Genomic DNA, 25,903 nt, shown 5'->3' with positions numbered 1-25,903 from the left:
TCTTTGAGGAGAGGATGATTAGCATGTGGCTGTGTGTAGAATGTGAGTAACCATGTTAGAGATAACTAATAGCGGAAAAACTCTCTTTCTAGATGTATAATCCAAGTTGAGTATTCCTTATCACAAATCCACTTCCTAAAATGGCTCAATCTGAAAAGAAGAGGGATTTATGCACATTCCCGCACACTTTGACGAGACAGTGAAAGTTGCTTTTGCAAAGACCAAATTGCTATCATGTGAGTGGCATTCGGTACCAACAGACACAGACTGAGCTGGGAGGGGTGGTGTGGGAGGTGGTGTTAAACCAGTCCTCCTGTTCACTATCAAATAGTCCATGCATAGGTAGGGGGGCAGGTATTTAAAAAATAAAATCATTGGTTCAAACTGAACTCTAAGGGCCCTTTGTGCAGAGTTCCTGATCTCGACCAGGTCACCTGAACATGGTGAAGGCTATTTAGAATTGAAACAGACCATTCCAAAGTGCAAGTAACTTTAGTCACCTTCTGGTGAACAGGCCAAAGGGAAGAGATCACCCTTCAATACAATAATCCAAACTGAACTGTGAAGGAAAGATCAATTTTTCTCCTAATATTACAGTGGGATGCTTTAAAGCGGGCTTATGGTGACAATGTGTGTGTGTGCGTGTGTACATGTAGTTTAATTAATCTGTAGACAGTCAGGCTGCAAGGTTTGAATCATCAAAAGGGATTAAGTGTAAAACAAGCATTTGAAATAGCGATGGGTAAACTAGGATGAAGTCTCAGCAGGTAAAGGGTGAATGGAATTTGCATTTTTAGATAAATTGAGAGGTTGTTTGATTTTCAAAGGGACATGATAAGATGTTTACAACTGGCAAGATAAATAAGGCAAAGTTATTAAATTTATTTTTCCCGCATGTGCTGGCCATAATGACAACATGAAATATTTTAATATTCTGGGAAAAGTAATTACCAAAGAAAGGTTGAAACAATGGGATTTACAGATCAAAAGGGAGGAAATATATTTAAAGAAAGATGGAAAGTTGTGTGTGGCATGACCATGTGAGATCTTGAAAGGTGAAATGGACTTGTGAGAAAAGCCTCTAGCCACTTGGGGAAGTTTGCTGTTCCAGTAACCAAGGTTTCGTTAAAAGCCTTTGGAGTTCCATTGTCAAGTGAGAGGGAGAAAGAAGTTGTGAAATAACTCCCTTATTGCAACTTTGGGTGCATGTGTTAATACTGCTGGATGTTTTATAGATTAAGAATCTATTTGGGAATGTTGCCTGAAAGGGGTGTATAGTGGTGAGTTTAGTTAAGTAGAAATCTTGTGAGAACTGTTATAAAACTAAAAGTAGCTGTGTAACACTGGTCTTGTGTGTTTAAGTTTTCTTATCTGAACAAATGTTTTAAATTAATCTTTAAAATCTCTAAAGTGGCAGTGGACTCATTACTTCTGACTTCAATGAACAAACATTCTCGTAATAAATACAAATTGCAAAATCGTTGGGATAGCGTGGCTAAGTTTCCCTTTGGGATTTGGTCAAATACCACCGGCCGTATCATAACAGAACAGTTTCCCTTTAGAAGAAGAGGAACATTTTCTTTCCAAGTTATTTCCTCCCATTTCCTGACTGGCAGCAAGTCCCATTCATCTATCACCCCTGTGCTCGCTAACCTACATTGGCCCTGATCCAGCGATGTCTTAATTTTAAAATCCTCATCCTTGGATTCAAATTCCTCACGGCCTCGTCCCTATATATATATATATATCTGTGGCCTCCTTCAGTCTTATAATCCTCCAAGACTTCTGCACTCCTCCAATTCTGGCCTCTTGAGCAACCCAAATTTCCTTCGCTCCACCACTGACAGTCATGCCTTCAGCTGCCGAGATGTTAAACCTCTCTCTCTTCCTTCAAGATGCTCCTTAAAACATACGTACCTCTTTGACCAAACACCTGCCCCAATATCTCTGTACGGATTAACATTATATTTATTTTGATGATAGTTCCTGTGAAGTGCTTTGGACATCAGAGGTGTTATATAAATGCGGGTTTTTATTGTTGACAAGATCACCCTTCATCCACAGCTGTCAGGCTTACGAGCTGGAGTAGGCCGCTGATGTGACTGACCTCCCCTGGAGCACAGAGCCAAAGGTCAAAGTGAGAGGGGGATGACCAGGATGCAGCAGGTAAAGGATAAAGGTCAGGATCCCAAATCCAACACCCACATTCCAAACTACAGCACTGCCTCGATAGCACATAGAGAAAAGAAAATAAACAGAAGGAAAAGTTAAAGGAAATGTAACAATCCAGGATTGCATCTGGCACTTTGTAGCAGGTTTCTGTTGCTCATCACGTCACAACCACTGGGATAGAAAATGCACCAACTCCATCTACTGGTCGACAGGATTCCTGAATGGAAGGAAATTCCTCTCGGCTTCACTATCCTCAAACTTCTGAGTTTCTCCGGGTGCAGTATGACCCAGAGATCCCCTGTCTGGGGTGCAGTCCGACCCGGAGATCCCCTGTCTGGGGTGCAGTCCGACCCGGAGATCCCCTGTCTGGGGTGCAGTCCGACCCGGAGATCCCCTGTCTGGGGTGCAGTCCGACCCGGAGATCCCCTGTCTGGGGTGCAGTCCGACCCGGAGATCCCCTGTCTGGGGTGCAGTCCGACCCGGAGATCCCCTGTCTGGGGTGCAGTCCGACCCGGAGATCCCCTGTCTGGGGTGCAGTCCGACCCGGAGATCCCCTGTCTGGGGTGCAGTCCGACCCGGAGATCCCCTGTCTGGGGTGCAGTCCGACCCGGAGATCCCCTGTCTGGGGTGCAGTCCGACCCGGAGATCCCCTGTCTGGGGTGCAGTCCGACCCGGAGATCCCCTGTCTGGGGTGCAGTCCGACCCGGAGATCCCCTGTCTGGGGTGCAGTCCGACCCGGAGATCCCCTGTCTGGGGTGCAGTCCGACCCGGAGATCCCCTGTCTGGGGTGCAGTCCGACCCGGAGATCCCCTGTCTGGGGTGCAGTCCGACCCGGAGATCCCCTGTCTGGGGTGCAGTCCGACCCGGAGATCCCCTGTCTGGGGTGCAGTCCGACCCGGAGATCCCCTGTCTGGGGTGCAGTCCGACCCGGAGATCCCCTGTCTGGGGTGCAGTCCGACCCGGAGATCCCCTGTCTGGGGTGCAGTCCGACCCGGAGATCCCCTGTCTGGGGTGCAGTCCGACCCGGAGATCCCCTGTCTGGGGTGCAGTCCGACCCGGAGATCCCCTGTCTGGGGTGCAGTCCGACCCGGAGATCCCCTGTCTGGGGTGCAGTCCGACCCGGAGATCCCCTGTCTGGGGTGCAGTCCGACCCGGAGATCCCCTGTCTGGGGTGCAGTCCGACCCGGAGATCCCCTGTCTGGGGTGCAGTCCGACCCGGAGATCCCCTGTCTGGGGTGCAGTCTGACCCGGAGATCCCCTGTCTGGGGTGCAGTTCCACCCAGAGGTCCCCTCTCTGGGATGCAGTTCCACCCACAGGTCCCCTGTCTGGGGTGCAGTCTGACCCAGAGATCCCCTGTCTGGGGTGCAGTTCCACCCAGAGGTCCCCTCTCTGGGATGCAGTTCCACCCACAGGTCCCCTGTCTGGGGTGCAGTCTGACCCAGAGATCCCCTGTCTGGGGTGCAGTTCCACCCAGAGATCCCCTGTCTGGGGTGCAGTCTGACCCAGAGATCCCCTGTCTGGGGTGCATTCTGACCCCGTGTATCTCTGCCTGAGGTACAGCTCACCTGTTCTGGGACCCGTTGTCATTCCACCCAAAGAACCAGTGAAGGAGTTCGATACAGCAGGCGCAAGCAAGCTTAACATTTGATGCTTAGTGTGAAAAGAACTTGCATTTATATAGCACCTTTCATTACCGCACAATATCCCAAACTGCTTAACTGTCAACTAAATATTTTTGAAGAGTAGTCATTGTTGTTACACAGGAAATGCAGCTGCCAATTTGTGCACAGCAAGATCCCACAATCAGCAATGGGATAATAACGGATAGTCCGTAGATTGTAGCCTGTGCCGGCTCTATGAAAGATTCTATCCAATTAGTCCCACTCCTCTGCTCTTTCCCTGTAGTCCCGTTAATTGTTCCCCTTTAAGTGTTTATCGAATTCTCCTTTTGAAAGTTGCTATTGAATCCCCTCCCACTGCCGTTTCAGGCAACGCATTCCCCATCACAACAACTTGCTGCATAAAAAAATAATTCTCCTCATCTCCCTCTGGTTCTTCTGACAATTATCTTAACTCTGGTTCCCCTGATTACTGACCCTCCTGCCAGATTCTCCTTATTTACTCTATCAAAACCACCCCCATCACACGGCACATTTGCTCTATAAATCATCAAAGGAATATAAAGTTTGAACGGTGATTTTTTTTCCCCATTTTACTCATGTTGTCACCAACCTGTCTTTGTACTTTGTGGATGAGGTCACATATCCTACTGACCATCCTCAATCCATGGTCTGAGGATTCCTGGCTGAAGTTGTTCTTGACGTATTCGTAATATTTTAGAATAATTTCTCTGAAAGTGAAAGCAGACAGATCACCTGTCAGTTCACCGAAGACAAGTTGCTCGGGTTGGGGGGGGTGGGTGGTGGGGGTGGGGGATGGGTGGGTGCAGGAGGTGATTTGGTTTGTCCTTGTTGATGGAAGTAGGATACAGTGGGTGAACCCAGTGACCCCTCAGTCCATGGGGAGCTACACTCAGAGTGCGGGAGTCAAAGACAGAGCGACAGCACCAAATGCACCAATCGCCTGGAAGGACAACAAAAGCTGGATAAACTCTGCATCGCACTGCTTTCCAACACGTCTCACCCCGTGAATTTATCTCCGACTTTCCAATAATTTGTCAATATCTCGAGTTGCTGATACCAACAGATCTCAATGTTCTGATTTGAGGAACATCACCCAGCTCGAAAATCTGGTCATTTTCAATCCTCCAGGCCTATTCATTTCTAATTTCTTCAGTGTCTTTATCCAAATGTCTGCTGCCCGTGTCCTAACTAGCACCAAGTCCCGTTCACCCATCTCCCTCACGTGTTCACTCATCCACACTGGCCTCTCTTGTCCAGCAACACTTCAATTTTAAAATTCTCATTCTTATTTTCAAATCACCCCTCCCTATCTCTGTAACCTCCTCGAGCCCCTCAACTGTCCGAGGTCTCTACACTCCTCCAATTCTGGCCTCTTGCACGTTGCTGAATTTAATCGCTCCACCATTGGTATCTGTACCTTCAACTCCAGGTGCTCCGAGCTCTGGAATTCCCTCCCCAACTCTCTTCACCTCTGTCTCCTCCTTTAAGACGATCTTTAAAACCTACCTCCTTGACCAAGCATTTGGTCATTTTCCTAATATCTCGTTATGTCCTTTGGAGTCAAACTCTGTCAGATAATCGCCCTGTGAAGTGCAATGTTAACTTTGTTGACTATGTTAAAGGCGTTGATAAATACAAGTTGTTACTGTTGAAAGCAAGAAAGCTCCGAGATACTTCACAGGTAACTGAGAATTACACAGAAATATCAAGCCCAATGTAGTAATCTGATGTGTAATATAACTTTTAAGTCAAATGCTGTAATGTAAGATCACATGATCTTGATACCCAATAGCAGAGTAGCGCAGGCTACCTTTTTAGAGAAGTCTTGAGTTAGAGTCTGAAGAGAGAAGACAGAGTTCGAGTTGTAAGCGCACAAGTGTAGCTGCTGAGTTCCTTTTGTAAATAAATAGAATGTGTTTGTTCTAAGAACGGTCCACAGATCTTCCCTTTCTTGGTACCAACTCAGTCACCTTGAAACAAGCGTGCAGCCCGGATCCTTTAGCTTCAACAAACCAGGGCACTGGATCCAACAAACTGGTGACAAGAGTGAAAAGCAAGAAAGAACGAAGGAAATCAGAAGAACCGAAATCAGAAGAACCGTGCCTCGCACGGCAGTTGTAAGTAAAGAAAAATTCCCTTCCTGATCGCCGAAGTAATCCCCTCGGAGCGTGCCGCAATCTGGAAGAGTGGAGCCTTTCGATCCGATCTCGGACGACGGATCTCAGTATGTTGAGCACCTCGTGTTCTTCTTCCAGGCGAACGACATTGCGAGGGGGTAGGGGGGAGTGAAGAGGCGCGTGATCCTTCTGACCACATGTGGGAGTGAGGCATACGGATTAATTCAAAATTTGTTGGCACCCCGTGCTCCAGATTCGAAAAGTTTTGATGACTTAGTGAACCTCGTAAAGAATCATTACCAGCGCAAGCCGTCCATGATGATGCAATGGTTCAAATTTAACTGAAGGAACAGAGTTGGGTGGGGGAGACAGTTGCTTGCTATGTGGCAAGTCTGAAACAATTAACTGAATATTGCGAGTTTGGTACATCTATCAATGATATGCTGTGAGATTGTTTGGTGTGTGGTATAAACAAAAACGCGATTCAAAAGAGGTTACTGTCCGAAACAAATTTCGATTTTCAGAAGGCATTGGAAATCGCTCTGGCAACGGGAGGTGCAGTGCGAGACTCGAAAGCCAATCAGGGAGCGCAAAATGGCACCGCCCTCCGCATTGGGCGAGGAGCCTCAGCCAAAAAGAGCGCAAAAGTGCAAAGCTTTACTCAGAAGCAGGAAGCAGCCACCGCGAGCAGACAAATTGAAAGAGATAACTTATCAGCAAAAACATGGCATAGTGATAACAGAGGTAGAAGCATTATAAGCACATTAGAAGCAAATTTCCATTTATTTACATTACCTTGTAATGAACCACAGTTTAAAAAGATCAAACGCTTTTTCTGTCATTGAAATGAACACCTCATGAGACGTTGTAAAAATAGAATCAGGCAGACTTCCACACAAAAGCAAAAACCCAATGAGATTAACAGCATTGAAAAACCTGAAGTAATAGATTCTGATATCTATTCATTATATCTTATGTAACCATGAGAGTGAATGAGAAGCCTATCCAAATAGAGGTGGATACCGGAGCAGGCACTACGGTGATTGGTGAGCATACTTTTACATACCTGAATCATGGGGAAGCTGATGACAAATTTTAAACTTACACAGGACAGGACATACAAGTCAAGGGCATATGTAAAGTACATTACGGAGGTCAAACAGAGATTAGCCTTGATGGTAGTAGCAGGCATGGGACCTAGTCTCCCCGGACGAAACTGGCTGAAAGAAATTCATTTGGAATGGACTGAAATCTTCCAACTGAGAACCAATGGGCTATCAGAGCTACTACAAAGATATGCCTCAGTTTTCAAGGACGAACTTGGAAAAATTGAGGGGCTACAGGCAAAAATTCATGTAGATCCAGAGACAAAACCAAGATTCAGGAAGGCAAGACCAGTACCTTATGCAATGCGGGATAAGGTAGACACCGAAATGGACAGATTAGAAAAACTGGGAGTGATATAACCAGTGCAGTTTTCAGAGTGGGAAGCACCAATTGTACCTGTTCTCAAACCTGACCGAAGCATTCAAATTTGTGGGGACTACAAATTAACAGTCAACAAAATGTCAAAATGGGATGGACACCCCATACCTAAAATTGAAGACTCATACCCTAATCTGCCAGGTGGAACTGCCTATATGAAGTTAGATTTGAGTCATGCCTACCAACAATTGGAATTAGAGAAGGCATCCCAGAAATTTGTCACCATTAATACACACAAGGGGTTGTATCAATACAGCCATTTACCTTTTGACATATCTTCAGCTTGCGCCATATTCCAAAGAACCATGGAAAGTTTACAACAGGGACTGCCCCACATTGTAGTTCATTTGGATGACTGGACTCACAGAAAAGGAGCATTTGATGAACTTGGAAGAAGTTTTGAAACGTTTAAAACAGGTTGGAGTGAGGTTGAAAAAAGAAAAGTGCACATTCCAAGCGTAAGAGGTAACTTACAGAGGTCACAGGGTAGATTCACAAGGCCGACATCCAGTTGAAGAAAAAGTGAAAGCCATTAGAGAAGCCCCAGCGCCAAAGAATACATCCGAACTGAAATCACTCTTGGGGATGATCAATTACTATGGACGCTTCTTGTCTAATTTGTCAACAGAACTGGCACCCCCTGTGTTACTTGCTCAAGAAAAACCAGCGATGGTCCTGATAAACACCACAAGAAGCTTTTCCAAAAGTGAAACAGTTGTTACAATCATCTACACTTCTAGTATATTCTGACCCAAAAAAAGGGCAGATATTAACCTGTGGCGCATCTCCCTATGGAGTGGGAGCAGTGCTTTACCATCGAATGGACGATGGATCAGAACGACCTACAGGATATGTGTCAAGAACACTCAATACAGCAGAAAAAAGGTACTCTCAAATTGAAAAAGATGCCTGGCGACCATTTTCAGTGTTAAGAAACATCAACATGTGCGAGGTCATCATTTTACCATCATAACGGACCACAAGCCGCTATTAGGATTATTCGGTGAAGACAAGGCTATACCCCCTATGGCCTCGGCAAGAGTACAAAGGTGGGCGTTAATCTTGGCAGCGTAAGAGTATACTTTTATTCATAGACACAGAAGTCAAATTGCAAATGCAGATGCACTCAGTCGTTTGCCCTTGTAGGTAAAAGATGAGGGTGTTCCAATTCCTCAAGAATTTGTTTTGTTATTGAACTTCCTGGACTCATCGCTGATACGTATTAGACAAATTAAAGATTGGTCAAACCGAGACCCAGTCTTATCCAAAGTGCGAAATCAAGTTCTTTGTGGTTGGTCACAAAAATAAGAATCTGATTAAATGAAACCACGTTTCCAGAGAAGATACGAGATAACCAGCCAAGAAGATATTTTATTGTGGGGAGCTCGAGTGATTGTTCCTCCAAAAGGACGAAAGCCATCGTTATCTGAACTTCACAGGACACATCCCGGAATTTCCAAAATGAAGGCAATAGCACGCAGCTATATGTGGTGGCCTGGAACAAGAACTGAAAGGAATTTGGAAGACAAACATTGATCAAAATCAACCCATCGAATCATGTACTCTGGAATTGGTGCTATTGAACTGTTTTATCTCACCCTTAAAATCCATGTTTTTGTGTGTGTGTGTGTGTGTGTGTGTATATAGGGATTTAAGAACAGATAGAGTTTATGTTATAGAGTTAGATATTAGCAGTTCATGTTTCTTTCTTTTGCCGCTGGTTAAAGACAATTTGTTCAATAAACAGCTATTTACTTATTAAGTTTACAAGCCTGGCGCTCGTATTCTGTTAACCTAAATTAACCAATTAGGCGGGTTGATCAATGGAAGAGAGAATGAAAGAAACCTTAAACAGCTGGATTTTAAAAAGGAGACATCAGATGCTGAGGAAAGCTCTGATGATGGGAAAATCTTTAACCTAAAACCTAGGGGAGAGATGTTTAAATTTGTACAAGCTCTTCCGAAGTTTGAGGAAAGGGATGTTGAAGCATTCTTTATTTCATTTGAGAAGATAGCTAAACAGATGAGCTGGCTAAAGGAACATTGCCCATGCAGAGCAAATTGACAGGTAGAGCACAGGAAATTTATGCTTCACTGTCAGAGGAGGTTTCTAGAGATTATGATGTGGTGAAAAAGGCCATTTTGAGCGCATATGAGTTGGAACCTGAAGCGTACAGACAAAAGTTTCAAAATTTAAGGACACAGCCTGGGCAAACTTACATTGAATTTGAAAGGATTAAGCAAAGTAGTTTTGACAGGTGGATATGAACATTAGGAGTTGAAATTACCTATGAAGTTTTCAGAGAGACCATTCTCTTGGAAGAATTTAAAAACTCCTTACCTTCTGTAATAAGAACCCATGTTGAAGACCAAAGGGTTGCAACTGCTAGTCAGGTAGCAGTAATGGCTGATGATTGAGCTAATCCATCAAACTAAACCTTTTTTCATCAATCCCTCCCCAGATCAGGAAGGAAGGTACTGAGGGTGGAGGTGAAACTCGGAGGCCTAAGTGTTTCCATTGTAATAAAGTGGGACACGCTCGTTCAGGATGCTGTAAGCTGCGAGGGAAGCCCATGGGGCTTATTGGAGTTCGTAAGAGAGAGTCCGAAAAGGGAACTCAAAAAGAAAATGCCACAGATCAAATTGTAGCTTTAACTACAAATAAGGGTCTGGAGCTAAACACTGCTGTGAACGCAGCTGAAGTGAATAAGGTAAATGAGAGAAACAAAGGGTTTTTGTCTGAAGGAAATATAACCCCTTTTCCATCAAATAATGTAGCTAAACCCATAACTATATTAAGGGATGCAGGAGCTACTCAAACCCTTTTGCTGGAGGAAGACTTAGTTTTCCCTCCGGAGAGTTCAATGAAAGCTAACGTATTGGTAAACGGGATAAGTGGAGAGTATATCCCGGGTCCATTGTACAAAGTAATTGGAGTGTGGTTTGTTGTCTGGATCGGTGGTTGTCGGAATGATTAAGATGGATGGAGTTGATCTACCCCTGGGGAATGATTTGGCAGGAGTGAAGGTTATAGCTTGGCCCACAATTACGGAAAGTCCGAGAAAGGTTAAAGAGACGGAGCGGTTACAAGAACAAGTTCCTGGTATTTTTCCATCGTGGGCGGTGACCAGAGCAATGGCTAAGCAAAGTCCGTCACCAGAGGTCAAAGTAATACCACGAGCAGATGTTAGAGTAGCCGAAACATTCTTTAAGGATGAGGATAATTCAAAGGAAGCTTTTGGCATGAATTCATTAATTGAGGCTCAGAAAGCAGATCCAGAGTTAAACAAGTTAGCACAGTCAGCTCACACAGAAGTTGAGATGGAAGGAGTTCCAAAGTGCTATTACCTTAATAACAGAGTTCTGATGAGGAAGTGGAGATACCCTCACAGACCTGCGGATGAGGAATGGATGGTTGTTCCTCTGTAAGTGGAACCGCACAAATATCGTAAGCAGATATTGCGAGTAGCACATGAAATTCCTATGGCAGGACATGTAGAATAAGGAAAACCCAAGCATCAATAAACAGGCATTTTACCTGACCAAGGCTTAATAAGGATTTAGTGCAATTTTGTAAAACGTGTCATACATGTCAGGCAGTAGGTAAACCTCAACATGTAATCAAACCAGCACCTTTAATATAAAAGCAAAATACTGCGGATGCTGGAGATCGGAAACAAAAAAAAAAAAACTTGCTGGAAAAACTCAGCAGGTCTGACAGCATCTGTGGAGAGAAAGGCAGAGTTAACGTTTTGAGTCAGTATGACTCTTCTTCAGAACTGACTCAGAATGGGCTCGAAATGTTAACTCGGTCTTTCTCTCCACAGATGCTGTCAGACCTGCTGAGTTTTTCCAGCAATTTTTGTTTTTGTTTCAGCACCTTTAATACCCATACCAGCTTTTGAAGAACCATTTGGTCGGGTATTACTAGGTTGTGTAGGACCATTACCTACTAATCAGGACGTCAGTATATCCTTACAATCATGGATATGATAATCCGATTTCCAGAAGCTATTCCTTTAAGGATGATTACAGCTAAGGTGGTGGTGGAAAAGTTAACTCTGTATTTCACCCATTATGGCCGACCAATTGAAATACAATCTGACAAAGGTTCTAACTTCATGTCTAAAATTTTCCAGGGCATAATCAGCAGTTTGGGTATCGAACAAATAAAGTCTACCGCCTATTATCCACAAACACAGGGAGCTTTAGAGAGATACCATCAGACTCTCAAAAACATGATTAAGACCTATTGTCATGAAAACCCAAGGGATTGGAACAAAGGATTAGATTTCTTACTACAAAAACAGAAATACCTGGAAAAACTCAGCAGGTCTGGCAGCATCGGCGGAGAAGAGCAAAGTTGACGTTTCGAGTCCTCGTGACCCTTCAACAGAACTAAGTAAAAATAGGAGAGGGGTGAAATATAAGCTGGTTTAAGGTGGGCGGTGAGGGGAGAAGTGGGGGGGAGGGGGGGGTTGGTTGTAGGGACAAGCAAGCAGTGATAGGAGCAGATAACCAAAAGATGTCACAGACAAAAGAACAAAGAGGTGTTGAAGGAAACCGCAGTTTCCTCTACATTGGAGAGACCAAACGCAGATTGGACGACCGCTTTGCAGAACACCTTTGGTCTGTCCGCAAGAATGACCCAGACCTCCCTATCGCTTGCCATTTTAACACTCCACCCTGCTCTCTTGCCCACATGTCTGTCCTTGGCCTGCTGCATTGTTCCAGTGAAGCTCAACGCAAACTGGAGGAACAGCACCTCATCTTCCGACTAGGCACTTTAGATCTTGAACTCCCTCCTCCATCCCCAACCCCTTTCCGTTTCTTCCCCCTCTCTTTTTTTTTCCCAATAATTTATATAGATTTTTCTTTTCCCACCTATTTCCATTATTTTTAAATCTATACCTTTTATGCCCTTTTAGGCTTATTTCACCCCACCCCCACTAGAGCTATCTGTACCTTGCGTGTCCTGCCATCCATTCTTAATTAGCACATTCTTTTAGATAATATCACCACCTTCAACACCTCTTTGTTCTTTTGTCTGTGACATCTTTTGGTTATCTGCTCCTATCACTGTTTGCTTGTCCCTACAACCACCACACCCCCCACCCCAACTTCTCCCCCCCACCCCCCCACCTTAAACCAGCTTATATTTCACCCCTCTCCTATTTTTACTTCGTTCTGTTGAAGGGTCATGAGGACTCGAAATGTCAACTTTGCTCTTCTCTGCTGATGCTGCCAGACCTGCTGAGTTTTTCCAGGTATTTCTGTTTTTGTTTTGGATTTCCAGCATCCGCAATTTTTTGTTTTTATCTTTAGATTTCTTACTATTTGCTACCAGAGATTCTCCGAATGAATCTACTGAATTTAGTCCATTCTAATTGATCTATGGTCATGAAATAAGAGTGATTAAGGAAAAGTTCCTAAAGCAGAAAGACGAATCCCCCATGTTGGGTTATGTGTCCATGTATCTAGAAAGACTCACAGGAACATGTAAAGTAGCACGCGAGCATTTGAAAATTTCCCAAGACAAAATGAAAGAATGGGCAGACAAACAAGCTACAACTAGGACGTTCCAAGCAGGAGATGAAGTATTGGTATTATTACCTTTGCAGGGTGAACCCCTGAAAGTGAAATTCAGTGGCCCCAACAAGGTAGTTAGGAGGGTTAGTAAAGCGACTCATCTGATAGATATTCCTGAGCGTAGAGAGAAGAAACGATTTTGTCAGATAAACATGTTGAAGCAATATCATCGCAGGGAAGATGATGGGAAAGAGCAAGTATGCCAGGTGATAGGAGTAATGAGGGTGACAGAGACAGTAAGAGTAAGATAGAGGGAGAAGTAGGCGGTGCACAGAGCAAACCTCCTACAGGTCCTCCTCTCGCACTCTCCTAGACAAGAGTGCGAGAGGAGGACCCTGGGACAGGCAGCCAGCAGCACCCAGAGGAGAGTACGAGAGAAGCACGGATGACCATGTGTGCAGGAGGTGCCTCCGACTGGAACAACTCGAGCTCCGAGTTTTGGAGCTTGAGCGGCAGCTGGGAGCACTATGGTGCCTTCACGAGGCTGAGACGTTTGTGGATAGCACATTTCAGGATGTGGTCACCCCGCAGCTTAAGGAAATGCAAGCAGAGAGGAAATGGGTGACTGCCGGGTGACCAGGCAGGTAGTGAGGGAACACCACCCCACCCCCTGAGTGAATCTCGATCGCAAAACCATTTATTGGCCTTGTAAAACGGTGAGAGTGATATGATGGTTCCTCTGTGGAGGCCAACCAGAGCCAAGGCCATGGCACTATGGGTAGTCCAGCTGCTCAGAGGGGAGGAAGAAGTGTGGAAGGGCAATAGTGGTAGGGGGTTCGTGAGTGAGGGGAGTAGACAGGCGCTTCTGTGGCCGTGGATGTGACTCTGGGATGGTATGCTGCCTCCCGGATGCCAGGGTCAAGGATGTCACAGAACAGCTGCAGGGCATTTTGAACGGGGAGGGTGAACAGTCAGAGGTCATGGTCCATGTTGAGACCAATGACGTAGGAAGAAAGAGAAATGAGTTCCTGCAAGCAGACTTTAGGGAGTTAGGTAGGAAATTGAACAGCAGGACTACAAAGGTAGTCATCTCCAGATTACTCCTGGTGCCACGCAGTAGTGAGTATAGGAGCAGAAGGATACAGCAGATGAATGCGTGGCGGGAGAGATGGTGCAGGAGGGAGGGCTTTAGATTCCTGGGGTATTGGGACAGTTTCTGGGGGAGGTGGGACCTATGCAAGTTGGGCAGGTTACATATGAACAAGAATGGGACCAACATCCTTGCGGGGAGGTTTGCCAATGCTGTTGGGTGGATTTAAACTAAATTGGCAGGGGGTGGGATCCTGAAAAGTGGTTCGGAGGGGAGAGAAGCTGAGTTTGAATTAGAAATTAAAACACTACTGAGAGAGTCTGGAAGGCAGAGGAGACATAGGGTAGATAAGAAATAAGTGAGTTTAGCAAGGCTAAATGGAATATATTTTAATGCAAGGAGCCTGAGGAATAAGACAGGCACATGGGAGTATGATACCATAGCTATGACCGAGACTTGGCTAAAAGGAGGGCAGGGTTGGCAGCTCAACATTCCCGCTTATAGGTATTCAGACAAGATAGAGAGGGGGATAGAAAAGGAAGTGGGGGGGCGGGGTTGCAATATTGATCAAAGAATCACTGAGGAGGGATGATATATTGAAAGGATCATCAAAGGAGGCATTATGGGTAGAAGTAAAAAACACAAAAGGGGCAAACACACTGTGGGGTGTGTATGATAGGCCCCCAAACAGTCAGGGAGAGATAGAGGATCAAATATGTAATCAAATTTCAGAGAAGTGTAAGAATAATAGGGCAGTAATAGTAGGGGATTTTAGCTACCCAAATATTAACTGGGATTTTAGTGTGAAAGGTAGGGAGGGAGCAAAATTCTTATGCTGCATCTCTACTAGCCAATACGTAGAAAGCCCAACAAGGGAGGGGGCAGATCTGGACCTAATATTCAGAAATGAGCCCTGGCAGGTGGATGGCATATCAGCAGGAGAGCATTTTGGAAATAGTGACCATAACTCAGTTAGATTTAGGATAGTTATGGAAAAGGATAAGGTTCGGCCGGGAATAAAAGTTCTAAACTGGGGAAAGGCTAATTTTACTAAGATCTGATGCGATTTGGCCCAAGTGGACTGGGAGCAGTAATTTGCAGATAAAACTGTGTCAGAGCAGTGGGAGGCATTCGAGGAGGAAATAGCGAGAGTACAGGGCAAATATGTTCCCGTAAAGCAAAGTGGTGGGGGGAACAAATCCGGAGAACCCTGGACGTCGAGGTTAGGATTAAGAAAAAAAAGAGAAGCTTATGGCAGATACCGAGGGCTCAATACGGCAGAGTGCTTAGAGGAGTATAAAAAGTGCAGAGGGGAACTTAAAAAGTAAATTAGGGAAGCTTAGAGAGTGCATGAGAAAATATTGGTGGGTAGAATAAGGAAAACCCCAAGGGGTTTTTTAAATATATAAAGAGCAAGAGAATAATTAGTCCAATTTGGGACCATAGAGGTAATGTGTGTGTGGACCCGGAAGGCGTGGGTGCAGACCTCAATGAATACTTTGCGTCGGTCTTCACAATGTAAAAGGATGACGCAGATATAGACGTCAGGGTCGAGGACTGTGAAATATTAGAGGAAATTAACATAGAGAGAAGTACTCACAGGTTTAGCAGCCTTAAAAGTAGATAAATCACAGAATCACAGAGTGCAGAAGAGGCCCTTCGGCCCATCGAGTTTGCACCGACACGTGAGAAACGCCCGACCTACCTACCTAATCCCATTTACCAGCACTTGGCCCACAGCCTTGAATGTTATGACGTGCCAAGTGTTCATCCAGGTACTTTTTAAAGGATGTGAGGCAACCCACCTCCACCACCCTCTCACGCAGTGCATTCCAAACCGTCACCATCCTCTGGGTAAAAAAGTTTTTCCTCACATCCCTCCTGAACCTCCTGCCCCTCATCCGCAGGCCTGGATGAGATGTAGCCCAGGCTGTTGAGGGAGGCTAGGGGAAGAGATATCAGGAGCCCGAGCAGTAATTTTCAAATCCTCCCAGGTCACAGGTGAGGTGCCAGAGGACTGGAGGACTGCTAACGTTGTCCCATTATTAAAAAAGGGAGGAAGGAATAGACCAGGAAATTACAGGCCAGTCAGTCTAACCTCGGTGATGGGCAAGTTACTAGGAAGGATTCTAAGGGACACAATATATCTACACTTAGAGAGACACAGATTAATTAGGGATAGTCATCATGGATTTTTTAAAGGGAAGGTCGTGTTTGACAAATTTGATCAAATTTTTTGAGAAGGTAACCAGGGGTGTTGATGAGGGTAATGCCTTTGATGTGGTCTACATGGACTTTAGCAAGGCTTTTGATAAGGTCCCTCATGAAAGACTGGTCAAGAAAGTAAGAGCCCACGGGATCCAAGGCAAAGTGGCACGTTGGACCCAAAATTGGTTGAGAGGCAGGAAGCAGAGGGTGGTGATAGAGGGATGTTTCTGTGACTGGGAGTTTGTTTGCGGTCGGGTTCCACAGGGCTCGGTGCTGGGGGCCTTGCTGTTTGTGGTGTAGATAAATGGTTTGGACGTAAAAGTAGGGGGTATGAGCAAGAAGTTTGTGGATGACACGAAAATTGGTAGGGTGGTAAATAGTGAGGAGGATAGCCATAAACTGCAGGACGATATCAATGGGCTGGTCAGGTGGGCAGAGCAGTGGCAAATGGAATTCAACCCGGAAAAGTGTGAGGTAATGCACCTGGGGAGGGCTAACAAGGCAAGGGATTACACTATGAATGGTAGGACCCCGGATAGTACTGAGGGTCAGAGGGACCTTGGTGTGCATATCCACAGATCCCTGAAGGTAGCAGGGCAGGTAGGTAAGGTGGTTAAGAAGGCATATGGGATACTTGTATTCTATGCCTCAGCTAATAAAGGCAAGTGCAGGGACTGGAACTGTATAAAACGCTGGTTAGGCCACAACTGGAGTACTGTGTGCAGTTCTGGTCACCACATTATAGGAAGGATGTGATTGCACTGGAGAGGATGCAGAGGAGATTTACTAGGATACTGCCTGGGCTGGAGTGTCTAAGCTATGGGGAAAGATTGGATAGGCTGGGGTTGATTTCCTTGGTGCAGTGAAGTTTGGGAGGGGACCTGATGGAGGTATATGAGAATATGAAGGACACAGATAGGGTGGATAGGAAGGCACCTTTTCCATTAGTAGAGGGGTCAATAACCAGGGGCCACAGAATTAAAGTAAGAGGTAGAAGGCTAAGAGGGGAGATTTTTTCACCCAGAGGGTGGTGGAGTCTGGAACTCACTGCCTGAAAGGGTGGTTGAGTCAGAAACTCTCATAACATTTACGAAGTATTTAGTTATTCACTTGCATTGCCATAGCCTCCAGGGTTATGGACCAAGCCCTGGAAAATGGGATTAGTGTAGTCAGATCTTTGTTGACCAGCGTGGATATGATGGGCTGAATGGCCTCCTTCTGTGCTGTAAACATCTGAGTCTATGAGTCTATAATTCAACTAGCCAATACGAAAATACCGGGACAGTTCGATACTGTGTTCTCATATTTAGAGGAATGGCCACGGGAAGATCTAATAAGATTACTTAGGAAGTATAAGGAAATTTGTAGGAATACACCTGGATGTACTATGTTAGCGAGACATGATGTGAACATAGGAGACTCAGTGCTGATAAAATAACATCCTTATCGGCTGAGTCCAGAGAACCAAGCTCAGGTAGAAACAGAGATCCAATATATGATGGAAAATAATTTGATTGAGTCTAGCCAAAGTAGCTTGAGTTCACCAGTAGTGGTGGTTCCTAAGCCGGATTGCTGAACTAGATTCTGTATAGACTCCCGAAACGTGAATGTAGTAACGAGGACAGGTTCGTACCCAATTCCTTGGTTAGAGGATTGCCTCAATAGGGTTGGCAATGCCTCATTTCTTTCTAAAATTGACCTATTGAAGGGGTACTGGCAAGTGCCATTAGCATCAAGGGCTAAAGAACCATCTGCCTTTGTTACACCAAGTGGATTATATCAATGTCTAATCATGCTGTTTGTGTTTAAAAACGCCCCAGCTACATTCCAGAGACTCGTGAATCAAATCGTAGCTCAAGTACATAACTGTGGTTTATCTAGACGATGTCCTAATATATGGTATCACATGAAAAGAACACGTAAAGCAATGAGGAGGACCTAGTTAAGCAATTGCAGCTGGCTGGCTTAGTCATAAATCTGGCTAAAAGCAAATTTGCAAAAGCAAGGGTAACATTCCCAGGTCACATAGTAGGACAAGGGCAGGTGATGCCAAGGACAGCAGAAGTGAACGCTCTAATAGAATTCCTCATTCCTAAAACTAAATGAGAAATCTTGAGGTTTTTAGGAATGTGTGGGTTTTATAGGAAGTTTGTGCCTAACTTCAGCACAATAGCGGTGCCTCTCACCAATTTGTTACAAAAACAGGCAATAGTGGTATGGTCAGCAGAATGCCAAGCAGCCTTTGAAAAGCTGAAGACAATCTTAATAAATGAACCAGTGTTGGCCGCCCCTGACTTTACCAAACCTTTTAAAATGACCATTGATGCTAGCGACTTGGGGGTAGGTACAGTCCTATTACAAGATGATAAATTAGAGATAGAGAAGCCGGTGGGGGACTTCTCCAAGGAACTAAATCAATATCAGAGGAAGTACTCTATAGTAAAAAAGAAACTCTAGAATTGTTGCTGTTTCTTCAACACTTTGAAGTTTATATCTGACACGATAACAAAGAAACACTAATCTATACTGACCATAAACCACTGGCGTTCATTGAAAAGATTAAAACTCGAAATGTGAAACTGTTTAGATGGCACCTCTAGTTTCAACTATTCAATGTAAAGGTTGTTTACATTGCCGGTAAAGATAAGTTTACAAACCTGGTGCTTGTATTCTGTTAACCTAAATTAAACAGTTAGGTGGGTTTAATCAATCTTTTTCACATTTGTCATGGCTCAGGGAGCAGTAGGGCTTGATATTGCAGCGCACTATCCCCAATGAGCCGTGACAATTAGTAAATAATACTGGTGGCTGTATGGTATTTTATGTTACCTAGTGAATTCTGAGCGCTGTCACCTGTTACCCTGTTTGTTTGTTTGTTTCTTGCTGTGTTTTTTAGTGTGGATGTATCTTTGAAGGTTTACTTTGGCAGTATGTTGTTGTGTGACTCTTGTACAGTACCACTTTTACCTGTGATAAATTACAGCCCGATTGGTAGCTGGTGGCCTCTATCGGAAAGCACATGTCTGTGGATGTGGGTGAGGTCAGAACCGAGATTTGCTATGATGCTTTCACCTGCTGACGGGTCCACACTGGCAGAATGGCCACTTGGATGAGGTACAGATGGCAGATGGTGCCCTTTGAATTTCATGCCATCAAGAATCCTCACCTTCAAGACTACTGTTTCTCTAGTCCCACACATTAACCCTTTCAGCCCTGCACACATACTACATCTCCCCCCAAACCTTTGTCCAAATATATTTTACAATTATATTTACATACTACCCCTTCCCCCTGCCAAAGCTCTAACTTCATAGAGGCAGTAGCTACTAGGATTTCAAATCCCATTCCAGCTAATTCTGGAACCTGGTAACCGGAGAAACTGTTGTCATTTCTGGATTGGCATCCAGACTGGGAATTATACCTGGAACCATACATGGCTCAGTGCCACATTTCTCCTTTTGTATGGTAGTGGCAAAATAACAAATCAAATTTCAATATCTAAGTCGGATATCCAGATTCAAGGTTCTGGTGTAACAGGGTGGATATCTTGTGAATTTCCACTGAAGGCAGAGTTTCACAAAGTGCCCTCACAGTCCTGTAATGGAGATGCTTTAATCTACCATCTCCAGAGAAGATGGCACCTTCAAACATGACCAATTCTGAGGTGGTGGATACTTAACCGCTGTTTCCAAGGAAGATAATAGTCTGTTACAGGATCATAGATTACAACTAATGTCATCTCAAATAAGACTGAACATGGTGTTTAAACCAGCCTTCTGGTGTGAGTGGCAAATCAAGAAAACCAAACTTCAGGACCAATGAAAAATCCATGTTGTACTGCAGCAAGGGTTGCATTTACCAACTAAGTTTTAGCCTGGGTGTAACACATTTCCTGTGTTGATAGAGAAGGTTTACTACATTAACTTGCCAACATTCTGTACTGGTTTGTAATTAGTTTATTTGGAAAATCCCATCCAGCTCTTCTGCCTATTCCACTCCCCTCATAGCTCTTGGGCTGTTGAAATTATGTTTCATGTGACAATCATGGGAAGCTCAATCTGTCAACCATCTGTGATGTTATTCATCTGGCAACAAGTTGTTCCCAACTACTGAATCACACTAACCACAAATAGTTAGGCCAGAAATGCTTAAGGACATGTTGCCTTGAAGCTTTTAGGGAAATCTGTACTGGGGGATACATCCAACCACAGATGACAACAACTGGCATTTTATGTAGTGCTTTTAATGTAGTAATGGCGTGAAAGTCAAAGAGCAAGTAATAAGGAGACATGTGAATCATACAAGAGGGAAACAAAATACCCAGAAATGAGTCCGCCAGTGTTCAAGACCAAATCAATGTCCCCTACTGAAAGAACTCAACCGAGTATAAATGTGTCTGAAGTGGTGACTGTATCTGAAAGAGTCGATGAACAGATTTACAGATACCTATTGAAGAACCAGATCTCAGACGACTACAGTAAAGGAGGTTCCGGATAAAACATCAGAAGCTGAGACCTCCTACACGCATAAGAAAACCCCCAGAAATGCTGCCTATGTAAATTATTGGTGTGTGTAAATAGCTTATTCTTTTTTTAAATTGTGATATGTAATTCTGAGTAAAGGGGGAGGAATGTAGTAATCTGATGTGTAATATACCTTTATGACAAATGTTGTAATGTAAGATCACATGATCTTGATATCCAATAGCAGAGTAGCATGGACTACCTCTGTAGAGAATTCTTGAGTTAGAGTCTGAAGAGAGAAGGCAGTTTTGAGTTGTAAGCACACAAGTGTAGCTGCTGAATTCCTTTTGTAAATAAACAGAACATGTTTGTTCTAAGAGCGGTCTACTGATCTTTTCTATCTTGGTACCAACTCAGTCACCCCGAAACAAGTGTGCAACCTGGATCATTTAGCCCCCCAACAAACCAGGGATCCAACACCCAGAAAAAGGCCATTTGGCCCAACTAGTCTGTGCTGGTGTGTATACTCTGCACAGGTTTTCTCCCATTCCATCTACCTCACCTTCAGGATATCTTTCTATTTCCTTTTCTCTCGTGCACTCATCTAGTTTTTTTTTGAAAGCATCTAAGCAAATTTGCTTTAAATATGGAACTAAGAAGAAAACAGAACAATTGGGGAAGAAACATAAGCAAGGAATCGGGCCGAGTTAGCTGGGATTTAAGGGTCTCCTTGAGTCTGAGTTTGGACCATTCGGCCCCTTGGGCCTGTTCCACCACCCAGTGAGATTATGGCTGATCTCCGACTTAGAATTTTGTCAATCAAAAGTTATCAATTTCAGTTTTAAAATGAACAATTGATCCAGCACCTATTGCCATTTGCTGGACAGAGCTCCAAACCCCTACCGCCTTTCATGTGAAGGAGTGTCTCCTAACTTCACTCCTGAAAGGTCTGGCTCTGGGAAGTCGAATAGGGCCATTTATAAAATAAAAAACATGCAAACCTTGAATGTTGAGGGTAGTGCTGCTGAACACCTTCGATTATCTTGGGGAGAGAGTCAGCTCCCATGGGATTGTATCCTGTTCTATCCTGAATCCCGATTTCAGTCCACATGAGGTACGAATGCTACGGATAAAAGTGACAAAAAAAAGTGTCAATGCCCTGGGGAGTCAGCGTAACTGAAAACTGAAACAGTACATCAGATCAAACGGCTGGATTTACAGAAGAGATTAATTAAAAAATCCAAACCCAACCAATTCCTATCTTATATCTCAATTCTAAACATCTGTATAAGCGAATAATCTGTCCCTCACTTCCAAATGCACACACCCTGACAAAACAACTCGCAGGCATTAAGTATTTACCTAAATAAATAGAGAAAGAGGAGAAATGGGCAGGCAGCTGGTCTACTGGATAAGGCATGATCTGGGGTAGCATCAACATCAAGCAGCGACTTACATTTAGGTGTATACAGTGGTACTCTGGTAATGTCACTAGACTAGTTATCCAGGGGCCCAGGCTAATGTTCTGGGGATACAGGTTCAAATCCAACATGACAGCTGATGAAATCTAAATTCAATTAATAAAATCTGGAATTGAAAACCAGCATCAATGGTGGTGACCATTATCAACTGTCCTGAAAACCCATCTTGTTCACAAATGCCCATTAGGGAAGGACATCTGCCTAAACATGGCTCCATAGCAACAGCAGTGAGTTACTCTTAGCTGCCCTCTGTAATGGCCTAGCAAGACACTCAGCTGAAGGGCACTTAGGGATGGGCTTTGCCAGTGGCGCCCACTTACCATGAATAAATTTTAAAAAGATGGGGCAGGATTTTGCTCTTGGCTTGCGGGCTTGGTGGGGGTGGGCAGGAAGCAGGCCATTGCTCGCAAATCGGGCCCGGGGGGGTAATTTCACGCTGGTGGGCCAATTAAGGCCTGCCCGGTGTGGAATGCGAGCGACAGCGCTGAGCACTGTCTGTGCGGGCGGGAGAAGGAGTGTGGGCCGGGCACGGGCGATTGTGCGCTACATAATCTCCCTGAGCCAGCTCCCTGCCTCAGGGAGATGAACTGATTTCGGATAAAAAAAATTAAAGATCTTATAAATGTGATGAAACATGTCCCCTCGTGTGACTCTGTCACCTGAGCAGGGAGATGCTTTTAATTCAAGTATAAAATTTTTACGTGATTTTTTAAATTTGTTTTGGGAAGCCTCATCCCGCCCGTGGATGAGGTTTCCTAAAAAAATGTAAAGGCCGTTTGGCCTTTTTGCCTGCCCGCCAACCGTTAGGTTGGACGTTAGGGCAGCGTAAATTTGAATTTAATTAACTTTTTAATGGCCTTAATAGGCCTTTTAATTGTCAGCTGGCGCGCAAGCCAACCACGGCACACACCCACTGAACGAAATATCGCGGGACTACGGGATGACATCAGGACGCTCGCCCGACGTCATCGCGCATCATTTTACGTTAGGCCGGGTCGTGCACAAGCGGTCACACCTGCCAAGTGTAATTTTCTACCTACGCAGCACCTTTAACTCAGTAAAGCAGCTTCACCAGAAGGTTCTATCAGACAGAAATTCAGCACTTGAGGAGATATTACATCACCCAGTGAGGGAACAGCTCTGAAAACTGCAATCTTCAATCCTCCAGGCCTATTCATTTCTAATTTCCTCAGCGTCTTTATCCTAATGTCTGCTGCCCCCGATCAAAAGTTGGTCATAGGGATAGATTTTAAGGAATGTCTTGAAAGACGAGCGGGACACAGAGAGGTTTAGAGGAGAAATTTCACAGTTTAGAACCCAGGCAACCAATGGCGCAGCGATTAAAATAGGGGGCGCTTAAGAGTGCAGATACCTTGGAGGGTGGCAGAGCTGGAGGAGGCCACAGAGATAGAGAGGGACAAGGCCATTGAAGAATTTGGAAGTGAGAATAAGAATTTTAAGATCAAGATGAACCAGGAGCCAATGCAGGTGAGTGAGCCCAGGGGTTATAGTGGAACAGGATTTGGCGCAGCAGAGCTTTGGATGACCTCAAGATTACAGGTTGCAAACCCCAATCTCACCAACGCTGATGGGCAGGGAAAGACCAGCTAATCTAATAAACCTATCCCAGGCCCAGGTGACAGCAGGAGGAGTTGGGCTAACTGGATTGCTCTTCGAAGGGCTGATGCAGACTCGAAGGGCTGAACAGCCTCCTCTTGTTCCGCAAGCCTCTCGTCTCTGAACAGAGGGCTCGGCTGACGTTCCTCTTCCCCCTTGCACGGAGACGAAGTTTATTGCCCCAACCTGACCTTGGCTGAGATCTGTATCCAGTTCAAACCTGGCAACACCCGACCTGTATGGTTTACAATCACACAGAATAACACAGCCCAGAAAGGAGGCTATTCAGCCCATTCGCCTGCACCAGCTCTTTGAAAGGTTCTAATCCCACTCCCCTAAGGTAAAAGCAAAACACTGCGGATGCTGGAAATCCGAAACAAAAACAAAAATACCTGGAAAAACTCAGGTCTCTCCCAATCCCCTGTTCTGTGCTCATAGATCTAACAAGTATTTCCCTCCGAGTATTTATCCAATTCTCTTTGTAAAGTCACAACTGAATCTGCTCCCACTGCCCTTTCAGGCAGTGCATTCCCAGATCTTAACTCCCTTCAATAAAACAAAAACCTTCTCATATCTTCCTCCAGTTCTTTTGCCAATAACCTTAAGCCTGTCTCCTGGTTACTGACCCTCCTGCCCACTGGAAACTGTTTCTCCTTATTTAGGAATAGAGGGCAGAATTTTTCCCGTTGGGGTGCGGGACCCGCCCCCCACACGCCGACGGGTAAAACGATGCGGTGATGCCGGGCGAGCGTCCTGACATCACGCCGCGCGCCGTGGCGATATTTCAGAAGGCGGGAGCGCTATGAGTTCCGAGGCGCGCCCGCCATTAATTAACGGGCCCGTTAAGGCCCTCGAGGCAGCGACTGAATACGATTTTTTGCAGCCCGTGCCATCTTCAGGACGTCGCACGGGTGCAAAGGGCAGACGGGTAGGAGGCGTTTGTATAAACCGCATCCACGGGCGGGATAAGAGGGGTGAGTGGGGTCCCGAATGTGATCTTTCAGGTATTGAAGTGTGAAAGTTATTGATACTTGCCTGTGTGAGCGGGAAGACTTCATAACTCATACCAGCTGCTTGGCCAGGAGTAAAAGCCTTGGTCAGGACCCTAGAGTAAAAGATCAGTTTTGGGGCCTGCAGCTTTCAGGAAGCCTTCCCGTAGCCTGGGAATTGTGGGGGGTTGTGCTCTCCACTGGAGGCACCTCCTCTGAGGAGGAAGGGAGGCCAGAAGGGGGAGGAGGCCAGGAGTCCACATTCAGCTTCCAGGGGAGCCAACTTTGGGAGGAGAGGCACAAGGGGTGCAGGGCCAACAGGAAGTTGAAGGCGGAAGGGGCCGCAGAAGATGCCACTATCCTGCTGCCAGGGTTTACGGGTGGGGAAGCAGCTACCTCAATATGTCTGAGGTGCAGTGCTGAAGGAGGCTCCATCTCTCAAGGGGGAGACTCAGCACCTCCATCTGTCAGATGATAGGCCCTGAGTTCTCTGCAAGCTGTGTGGGTGGACACCCTATGCCAGTGGCTCTAAAGGTCACAGCTGCCCTCAACTTCTATGTCTCTGGATCTTTCCAAGGGTCAGTGGGTGATCTCTGTGGAATCTCCTAGTCAGCTGTCCACACGTGTGTCAAGCAAGTGACAGACGCTCTGTTCAGGCGTGCATTGACCTTCATCCACTGCCCCTGGGACGAGGCCAGCCAGGCACAGTGAGCCAAACCAAAAACAAAAATAGCTGGAAAAACTCAGCAGCTCTGGCAGAACTGTTCTGTTGAAGAGCCATGCGGACTCAAAACGTTAACTGTGCTCCTATCCGCAGATGCTGCCAGACCTGCTGAGATTTTCCAGGTATTTTTGTTTTTGTTTTGGATTTCCAGTATCCGCAGTTTTTTGCTTTTATCACAGCGAGCCAGAGGCTTTGCAGCCATTGTTGGCTTCCCCCGTGTCCAGGGTTCTATAGACTGTACACATGTGGCCATCAAGGCGCCAGCAGGTGAGCCCGGTGCCTTCATCAACAGGAAGGGATTCCACTCCATGAACGTGCAGATAGTGTGTGACCACAGGATGCAGATTCTGCAAGTCTGTGCAAGGTACCCAGGCAGCTCCCACG

General features: G+C 45.3%; 1 protein-coding gene and 1 long non-coding RNA gene across 2 annotated transcripts in view; one reads left to right on the top strand and one right to left on the bottom strand.

Annotated features, from left to right (window-relative positions):
* LOC144671358 (uncharacterized) overlaps nucleotides 1-25,903 on the top strand; it is a 399,896-nt gene that overhangs the window by 41,599 nt on the left and 332,394 nt on the right. The window lies entirely within an intron of this gene.
* The window catches only part of LOC144691036 (uncharacterized), a 32,921-nt gene that overhangs the window by 2,485 nt on the left and 4,533 nt on the right, over nucleotides 1-25,903 (bottom strand). The window contains exons 3-4 of the mRNA XM_078559048.1: nucleotides 21,710-21,831; nucleotides 4,406-4,523 (exon numbers count right to left, since the gene is read on the bottom strand). Coding sequence (XP_078415174.1) covers nucleotides 4,406-4,523; nucleotides 21,710-21,831 — 240 coding nt within the window. The remainder of the gene's footprint in view (nucleotides 1-4,405; nucleotides 4,524-21,709; nucleotides 21,832-25,903) is intronic.

The sequence above is a fragment of the Cetorhinus maximus genome, chromosome 2 (genome assembly GCF_964194155.1).
Source record: "Cetorhinus maximus chromosome 2, sCetMax3.hap1.1, whole genome shotgun sequence".
NCBI lineage: Eukaryota > Metazoa > Chordata > Chondrichthyes > Lamniformes > Cetorhinidae > Cetorhinus > Cetorhinus maximus.
Note: the sequence above shows the minus strand (reverse complement) of the source record. Positions and strands in the feature narration are given on the sequence as shown.